The sequence below is a fragment of the Sprattus sprattus genome (genome assembly GCF_963457725.1).
Source record: "Sprattus sprattus genome assembly, chromosome: 7".
NCBI lineage: Eukaryota > Metazoa > Chordata > Actinopteri > Clupeiformes > Clupeidae > Sprattus > Sprattus sprattus.
Window position 1 is genome coordinate 2,420,975 of NC_137926.1, and position 9,277 is coordinate 2,430,251.

Sequence of the window (9,277 nt, forward strand, 5' to 3'; positions counted from 1 at the left end):
TTTTGACACATGAAAAACAATAGTGGATGGAAAATTAAACTTTAGGCCAAGGGAAGTGTATGGTTGACCTGAACACATCTCCAGGCTGTCAGTAATGGAAGGGATAACACTTGGCAAAACGAAAATTCATTTCGTTAATGCATTCGCTTGCCTGACTACACAGTTACTGTAGTAGCTTCAATGAACCGCTTTTCAATCCCACGTTAGTTACTATTCAAAGTTTCTAGAGCGTTGATATAGGACGGTGATTAAACTTGTATCTGGTCTACTTTACAGGTGTTCCGTTCATACACCTGGGGAAATTTGTCTATGGTCCCTTTACAAAAAAAGGAATACCGTGACACCTGCTAGCCAATCAGAAAGGAGTATTTCTCGTCTCCAGGTTCAGCTTTTACCAGATGAGGGCGCGCGCTCCTCTCTAGAAATCAGATGACGTTTTGTGCAGATCACGTGATTCAGGAAACGAAAATGGCGTCCGGGCAACAGTGGGTACTAGTGGAGATGGTACAAGCTTTCTACGAGGTAAGTAGACTTAAATAAGCCGACAGCGTTTATAAAAAGTGCCGTGTTTTTGACTCATGGCTTCATTGAAACCATAGATTCGTCTGACGATAATCAAAAATGTCGAATAGGCTTTCAAATATGCTGTTCGGAACTTGTGACATAATCCAGGAAGTGTAGCCAGCACGCTAGCTAGAACAGCTAGTTGTTATCAAACGTTGTAATTGACTGGGCAGGGTGGGACACAATACCAGTGGACAGGGTGGTGAAATGTCGTTATTTAGGCCAGTCTCTATGAAGAGATCTCGTTATCGGAGTGATTGTGTAGTTTGCATATTCAGGTTTAATAATCCAAAGTAATCGTTTAGTAAAATGTTGTGGTAGAAGTTTATTAGAATGACATGTAAGATGTTTCAAGACCAGCAATTGGAAGTGTAATTATGAGAGAAGTATGAAGAGAGAGAAAGTTCTGTCAGTGCTCTCTGTATACATCCAGGTCCGTACAAGTAAACAAACACACAACTTTATGTCCGAAATACATACATACAAATACATTGAATCGCCTCAAACAACCAAATGAAGGGTGCACAGAGTATTGATCAACCTGACTGTTAGACTTTAATACCATCCGAATAATCACATCATAGTGGACCTAGAAGCTATCTGAAAACTGAAATTGCACTTAATATGTTCCGTTGGTCATAATCCTACCTGTTGATGGCTTATTCATAGTCCAGATCTGTTTTGGTTTCAGCCAGATCCATTGAAACAGTCAATCAATCTAATTGTTTCTAGTTGAACCACCAGGTTTGAAAGTTGTCATTATTTTGTCAGTAAGCTTTTTAACATCTTTCTGTGTGAGGCTCAATGAAATGTTGTTTCAGTCTTTCAAACCGAATATGTCAGTTAAAAGGGAGTGGCCCCTACAAAGGCACCGACCATAGTCCACTCTCATTACCTACATATTTATTCATCATCGGATTCAGGTGAAGGGTGGCATTAAGCCATAGAATATCTGCACTACTACAGTTACAAGTGCACAGTAGAGTTTGTTCTAAAATGAGACTATTTCACCGTATTTTCTGCAAAATATGTTATTACCATAGATTTAGTGATGTTTGCTTCAATTGATCTCCCTCTCTCTCTCCCCCCCCTCTCTCTCTCTCCCCCCCCCCCCCCCTCTCTCTCTCTCTCCCTCTCGCTCTCTCTCCCTCCCTCTCTCTCTTTGTCTCTCTCCCTATCTCTCTCTGTCTCTCTCCCTCTCTCTCTCTCTCTCCCACCCTACCCCTCTCTCTCTCTCTGTCTCTCTCTCCCTCTCTCTCCCTCCCTACCTCTACCTCCCTCCCTACCTCTACCTCGCTCTCTACCTCTCTCTCGCGCTCTCTCTCTCTCTCCCTCCCTCTCTCCCTCCCTCCCTCTGTATCTCTCTCTCCCTCCCTACCTCTACCTCTCCCTCCCTCTCTCTCTCTCTCTCTCTCTCTCTCTCTCTCTCTCTCTCTCTCTCTCTCTCTCTCTCTCTTTAGGCGCCTGCGTATCACCTGATTCTGGAGGGGATCCTCATATTGTGGATAATCAGACTCCTTTTCTCCAAGACGTACAGGCTACAGGAGCGCTCTGACCTCACAGAGAAGGTGAAGCACATCCCTCAGTGATGCTCTAAATGCACAGACTACCCCGAGGCAAATACAGCATTGTTGTGATATTGACGGATTGTAAAAAAAAAAAAAAAAAAAATGTAAAAGTAACTTTTATATAGAAATCAAGCACATGAGAGTGATTCTCATCTGGGTAAAAGGTGCGCACAAGAGAACTATAAAAATCACGACTGAAATGAATATAACAGTGTGTACGCTGACGGGTGATTGGATGGTGAATGTGTACGTCCACAGGAAAAGGAGGAGTTAATTGAGTATAACAGTGTGTATGCTGACCGGTGATTGGATGGTGAATGTGTATGCTGACGAGTGATTGGATGGTGAATGTGTATGTCCACAGGATAAGGAGGAGTTAATTGAGTATAACAGTGTGTATGCTGACCGGTGATTGGATGGTGAATGTGTATGCTGACGAGTGATTGGATGGTGAATGTGTATGTCCACAGGATAAGGAGGAGTTAATTGAGTATAACAGTGTCTATGCTGACGGGTGATTGGATGGTGAATGTGTCTGTCCACAGGAAAAGGAGGAGCTAATTGAAGAATGGCAGCCTGAGCCTCTTGTTCCTCCCGTGTCAAAGGACCACCCGTCCCTCAATTATGACATAGTCACTGGGTAGGTACAGCAATGCACACCACTTCCTCAACATGTGTCTTACATAGACTTACATATACATATACATATAAATATACATACATACATACATACATACATACATACATACTTGGATTAGTTACATACATTCTAATGATGTCATAGTCTTACAGTGACTCTGTATTCATTTGGGTTATGTGTCAAGTGAGTGGCACGTGTGTGTCTCTGGTAGTTGAGTAGTGTGTGTCTCTGGTAGTTGAGTAGTGTGTGTCTCTGGTAGTTGAGTAGTGTGTGTCTCTGGTAGTTGAGTAATGTGTGTCTCTGGTAGTTGAGTAATGTGTGTCTCTGGTAGTTGAGTAGTGTGTGTCTCTGGTAGTTGAGTAGTGTGTGTCTCTGGTAGTTGAGTAGTGTGTGTCTCTGGTAGTTGAGTAGTGTGTGTCTCTGGTAGTTGAGTAGTGTGTGTCTCTGGTAGTTGAGTAGTGTGTGTCTCTGGTAGTTGAGTAGTGTGTGTCTCTGGTAGTTGAGTAGTGTGTGTCTGGTAGTTGAGTAGTGTGTGTCTCTGGTAGTTGAGTAGTGTGTGTCTCTGGTAGTTGAGTAATGTGTGTCTCTGGTAGTTGAGTAGTGTGTGTCTCTGGTAGTTGAGTAGTGTGTGTCTCTGGTAGTTGAGTAGTGTGTGTCTCTGGTAGTTGAGTAGTGTGTGTCTCTGGTAGTTGAGTAGTGTGTGTCTCTGGTAGTTGAGTAGTGTGTGTCTCTGGTAGTTGAGTAGTGTGTGTCTCTGGTAGTTGAGTAGTGTGTGTCTCTGGTAGTTGAGTAGTGTGTGTCTCTGGTAGTTGAGTAGTGTGTGTCTCTGGTAGTTGAGTAGTGTGTGTCTCTGGTAGTTGAGTAGTGTGTGTCTCTGGTAGTTGAGTAGTGTGTGTCTCTGGTAGTTGAGTAGTGTGTGTCTCTGGTAGTTGAGTAGTGTGTGTCTCTGTCAAGTGAGTAGCACGTGTGTGTCTCTGGTAGTTGTTTCAGTGCAGTGCTGCTTGAGGGCAATGTTTCCCTGTACAAGTGAAGGTCATGGAAGAATAAATGAAGTGTGTGCTGTTTTGCTCCTTTGCTACACACACCCACATACACACACACACACACACACACACACACACACACACACACACACACAGTGTGTTCTGTTTTTGCTCCTTCGCTAATGACTGCGTTTTACTTTCACAGGCCTCCAAGCCACAAAATCATCGTGAATGGGAAGGAGTGCATTAACTTTGCCTCATTTAACTTCTTGGGACTGCTTGACAACGAGCGCGTCAAGGTTGGTGCTATTTTTAAGACGCAGAGTGCTTTTCCATTCCTCCCTCTGACTCTGATAGAGACACTTCTCTGATTGCACTTTGGAATACACGTCGGTTTTTCCCCTGACGATTTTATCTTCAAGACAAAGCCAGTTGGAGATGTTTGTTGGTGAGATGGAGGGGACGCCCAAACAAAGTCAATTGCTCCCAGGGTTTTAGACTAATACACTCACCAGTCATCCTCATGTGTTGCCTGCTGGAGAAGAGCCGTGTGTGTGTGTGTGTGTGTGTGTGTGTGTGTGTGTGTGTGTGTGTGTGTGTGTGTGTGTGTGTGTGTGTGTGTGTGTGTGTGTGTGTGTGTGTGTCTTGCAGGGCTCTCTGTGGTTTGGATGCATTCCTGTGCCGGAGATGAATGTGAGGTCACTGCACTCATCATCTTCTGGAAGAACAACATATCAGGAACATGAATACTTACTTTATCTGTGCATGTTATAGGAATTTGGCATCATCATGTCTGTGGTCAGTACTGCGATGATGAATATAGGGTAAGAGTTACAGAGAGACATTTTCCCATCCGAAAGAGAAAGCCATGCAAAAGCAACTGTTTTTCTGCATTCAGTATTTGCTTCATTCAAAGCCCTTTAACTATAACAAGTAATGGCCACCATCATTACATAAATGACCAGAGCTTGGATTTCCTGATTGTTGTTTTTTTAAGAACATTTGTTTCCAATATCTTCTCCTGAAACCCTGGTGGTTGGCTAAATTATGCGTCATGGAAATTGGAAAATTGCAGATGTGTGCTGCTCTGCACTATGCTGTGCTGCGCTGCGCTGCTCCAGATCATATGCTTTCCTGAGCAAACACAAGCCTCAGAGAGTCACCTGGAGAGAGTGTGTGTGTGTGTGTGTGTGTGTGTGTGTGTGTGTGTGTGTGTGTGTGTGTGTGTGTGTGTGTGTGTGTGTGTGTGTGTGTGTGTGTGTGTGTGTGTGTGTGTGTGTGTGTGTGTGTGTGTGTGTATCTGGAGCAGATCATATGCTTTCCTGAGCAAACACAAGCCTCAGAGGGTCACCTGGAGAGAGAGTGTGTGTGTGTGTGTGGGGGTCACCTGGAGCAGGATGAAATCCAGCACATGAGAGTGAGCAGCCTTGGGCACGCCGCTCTACCTTGACGTGTCCACTTGGATTTACGACTTCCCTGGCCTTCCGCTCTGAGTGGTTTTGCTTATGTCAATACGTTTATGAAGCTTCAGAGAGCATTTGGATGTGACTCTGCATTCAATACTAACTCTGTGATGGTCCTCTCTTGTTGTTTCTGCAGCAAAAGGCTCTGGCCTCACTGAAGAAGTATGGAGTGGGAACCTGTGGCCCAAGAGGATTTTATGGAACTTTTGGTAAATCTTTTAAGCTTTTAAGTGAAGACATCGAATGTCGGGTGTTGTGTAATGCGATGAAATATCTCTCTTTGGGAATCCTTCCAAGTTCAGGTCCTCATAAGGTTAGAATTCTAAAATCTGTGTGTGTGTGTGCGCATGTGTGCGCATGTGTGTGTACGTGTCTGTGTGTGTGTGCGCATGTGTGTGTGTGTGTGTGTGTGTGCGTGTGCGTGCGTGTGTGTGTGTGTGTGTGTGTGTGAATGCAAACACTTGTAGATGTCCACCTGGAGCTGGAAGAGCGTCTGGCCAAGTTCATGAGGACGGAGGAAGCCATCATCTACTCGTACGGCTTCGCCACCATAGCCAGCGCCATCCCAGCCTACTCCAAGAGAGGTGACATCATCTTTGTGTAAGCCTCTCCTCCCCCGACCTCTCCAGACTTTTAAGGATGATTAATATGACGGAGCCCAATGATGGAACAGTTAAGGATGATTAATATGACGGAACCCAATGATGGAACGCGTTTCCTGAGGAGTTCACTTACTAAGCCTGCTCAATTTTCACCTCTCCCCCAACACACACACACACACACACACACACACACACACACACACAGGGATGAGGCAGCCTGTTTCTCCATCCAGAAGGGACTCCAGGCCTCCCGCAGTTTCATCAAGTACTTCAAACACAACGACATGGAGGACCTGGAACGCCTCCTGAAGGAACAGGAAATGGAGGATCAGAGGGTGAGTGAGAGAGTGAGAGAGTGAGAGAGTGAGAGAGTGAGAGAGTGAGAGAGTGAGAGAGTGAGAGAGTGAGAGAGTGAGAGAGTGAGTGAGTGAGTGAGTGAGTGAGTGAGTGGAGTGAGCTAACGGACGGAATGAGAGACCGAGAGAGAAAGAATGATGGAGAGAGACAGACAAGAGACTGAGTGAGAGAGTGAGAGAGGGAGAGACCGAGCCCCCAGGCCCTGCTGATGTGTGCAGAAAGTAGAGTCTCCGGTCACGGCTGACCCGTGTGTGTGTGTGTGTGTGTGTGTGTGTGTGTGTGTGTGTGTGTGTGTGTGTGTGTGTGTGTGTGTGTGTGTGTGTGTGTGTGTGTGTGTGTGTGTGTGTGTAGTGTGTGAGTGTGTGTGAGTGTGTGTGTGTGTGTGTGTAGTGTGAGTGTGAGACCTCTCACAAGTAGAAAGATTTCATGTGTTGTTTTTATAATTTGTTCCAGAATCCCCGTAAGGCACGAGTAACCAGGAGGTTCATCGTGGTGGAGGGCCTGTACGTAAACACGGCTGATGTCTGTCCACTTCCAGAGCTGGTAAGCTGTGTGTGTGTGTGTGTGTGTGTGTGTGTGTGTGTGTGTGTGTGTCTGTGTCTGTGTGTGTGTGTGTGTGTGTGTGTGTGTGTGTGTGTGTGTGTGTGTGTGTGTGTGTGTGTGTGTGTGTGTGTGTGTGTGTGTGTGGAGGGCCTGTACGTAAACACGGCCGATGTCTGGAAAAACGGACTTTGTCTCTCTCTTCCTCTCTCTTTCTTTCTTTCTTTCTTTCTTTCTTTCTTTCTTTCTTTCTTTCTTTCTTTCTTTCTTTCTTTGTCTCTCTCTCTTTCTCTCTCTCTCTTGCTGGCTGTATCTCTCTCTCTCTCTCTCTCTCTCTCTCTCTTTCTCTCTCTCCCCCCCTCTCTCTCTCTATAGGTGAAGCTGAAGTACAAGTACAAGGTGCGCATCTTCCTGGAGGAGAGCATGTCCTTCGGCGTCCTGGGAGAACACGGCCGAGGGGTCACCGAGCACTTTGGGGTCAACGTGAGTAATGTGTCACAACTAGATGATTTGTGGAGGAGTTGAGTAATGTGTCACAGCCACTGTCACAACTAGATGATGGTGGGACGCGTTGGGATTAAGTGGGTTTTTCCAACAGCCGCCGAGTATAGCTAGCACGGATGATCAGTGCTGTTACAAATACCATATACGTGTCTGGGGAGAAAGACGTTTAGGAAAGAAATGTTGTGAATATCTCCTTTCAGGTTTATGAAGTAGATTATGTGACCGGTGTAAATGGGCTTCAGAAAGGCCACTGCCAGGTCTTCAGAGGTGTCTTTGAGAAATAGTTTACACGTGTTTGGCTGGCTCGTTTCAGATTGATGACATCGACCTCATCAGTGCCAATATGGAGAACGCCGTGGCGTCTATCGGAGGCTTCTGCTGCGGGCGATCCTTCGTCATAGACCATCAGGTACTGACTAGAGTCTTCATTTTTGTTGTTGTCTGGAGTTCAATTTGGCCCATCAGTATGGCGAGTGCCTCTGTCTGCCCATGTTGCCTGGCTCCACTCTGGCCATGTGCGTGGGGATGAGGGAGCGCTTTAAAATATGGGTGAGTGGGAGGACTCTTCACCACGTACAGTACTACGAAAAGTCTTCATTTTTGTTGTCTTTTCGAAGTCTTCATTTTCGAAGTCTTAATTTTTGATGTCTTTTCGAAGTCTTCATTTTCGAAGTCTTCATTTTTGTTGTCTTTTCGAAGTCTTCATTTTCGAAGTCTTCATTTTTTTCATTTACATTCTCCCACCTTGTTCCACTATACTGTAGTTTAATATAAATGTGTTGTTATTAAATGAAAAACCCCTGTGTGTGAGTCCATGACACTCCAAATCTACTCCAGGTTTAGGGTGCACTGGGTGTGTGTTTCAGAGGGCTGGTGTGTGTTTAGGAGCGCACTGGTGTGTGTGTTTCAGAGCGCACTGGTGTGTGTGTTTCAGAGGGCTAGCGCTGCTCGTCTTGTATCAACACATGTAGTGTTTGCAGGGGCGTGCAGCTGCAGGTTATTTTCTGCGGCTGGGATGCACTGGATGGTTGCGGCCACTTATTTGAAATGCCTTTGTGAGAATGGTGGGCATTGTTTGAAGCATCTCCACATGATGGAACGATATCCGGGGTAATGTTAGACACATGGGCTTTTGAAATGTAGGCTAAAATGCTAAATTGTACCCAGGGACGATCTGGAAAACCATGGAAAAACACACAAGCACATATATAACTGGTTACACACACACACACACACACACACACTGAAGCATATACACCCAGAAGCATATACAAACAAACACACACACACACACACACACACACAAACACACACTGAAGCATATACACACATGGACACACACGCACACACACACACACACACAAACATACACTGAAGCATATACACACATGGACACACACGCACGCACACACACACACACACACACACACATGGACACACACACAGCCGATTCCTGGAGCATGTCAGCCACTGTGTTGAAATCTTGAACCAGATTCTCCATGTTAAGCCCTGAGTGTGTGCTGTGATAGTCCTCTCTGCTTGTCTTTGTAAACACACTCTCACACACTCTCGTAGGTTGTTTGGGCTTAGCATCTGGCCCAGCTCAGCTTAGAAATGATGTGGGGGAAAAATGCAGAACAGCCTCTCTGCTGTACTGACATGCAAACACACACACACACACACACACACACACACACACACACGGTTCTGCCTGAACAGTATGCCAACCACTGTATTGAAAATGTAAACAAGTTATGCATCATATTTTCATAACATAACGGCCCAGCAATAGTATATGTGAAGTAAGCCGTCTGTGCAAATCAGCTCTGTAAACACCGCTCTCATCTGTGTTCTTCTCTACTGTTCTACTGTACTGACACACACACACACACACACACACACAGAAATCAACTTTGTAAACACCGCTCTCATCTGTGTTCTTCTCTACTGTTCTACTGTACTGACACACACACAAATCAATTCTGTAAACACCGCTCTCATCTGCCGTGTGTCCTCCTCTCAGCGCCTGTCAGGCCAGGGCTACTGTTTCTCCGCC

At 45.5% G+C, this 9,277-nt stretch overlaps 1 protein-coding gene across 2 annotated transcripts in view; it reads left to right on the forward strand.

Annotated features, from left to right (window-relative positions):
• Nucleotides 1-468: 468 nt before the first annotated feature.
• sptlc1 (serine palmitoyltransferase, long chain base subunit 1) overlaps nucleotides 469-9,277 on the forward strand; it is a gene marked incomplete at its 5' end in the record, with an annotated part of 17,496 nt that continues 8,687 nt past the window's right edge. For both annotated transcript variants that reach the window (XM_080842094.1, XM_080842095.1), the window contains 11 exons: nucleotides 469-522; nucleotides 2,025-2,132; nucleotides 2,678-2,772; nucleotides 3,961-4,054; nucleotides 5,355-5,427; nucleotides 5,686-5,818; nucleotides 6,026-6,155; nucleotides 6,631-6,720; nucleotides 7,093-7,200; nucleotides 7,535-7,630; nucleotides 9,245-9,277. The exon at nucleotides 9,245-9,277 is cut by the window's right edge and continues 64 nt beyond it. In XM_080842094.1, coding sequence (XP_080698220.1) covers nucleotides 469-522; nucleotides 2,025-2,132; nucleotides 2,678-2,772; nucleotides 3,961-4,054; nucleotides 5,355-5,427; nucleotides 5,686-5,818; nucleotides 6,026-6,155; nucleotides 6,631-6,720; nucleotides 7,093-7,200; nucleotides 7,535-7,630; nucleotides 9,245-9,277 — 1,014 coding nt within the window. The remainder of the gene's footprint in view (nucleotides 523-2,024; nucleotides 2,133-2,677; nucleotides 2,773-3,960; nucleotides 4,055-5,354; nucleotides 5,428-5,685; nucleotides 5,819-6,025; nucleotides 6,156-6,630; nucleotides 6,721-7,092; nucleotides 7,201-7,534; nucleotides 7,631-9,244) is intronic.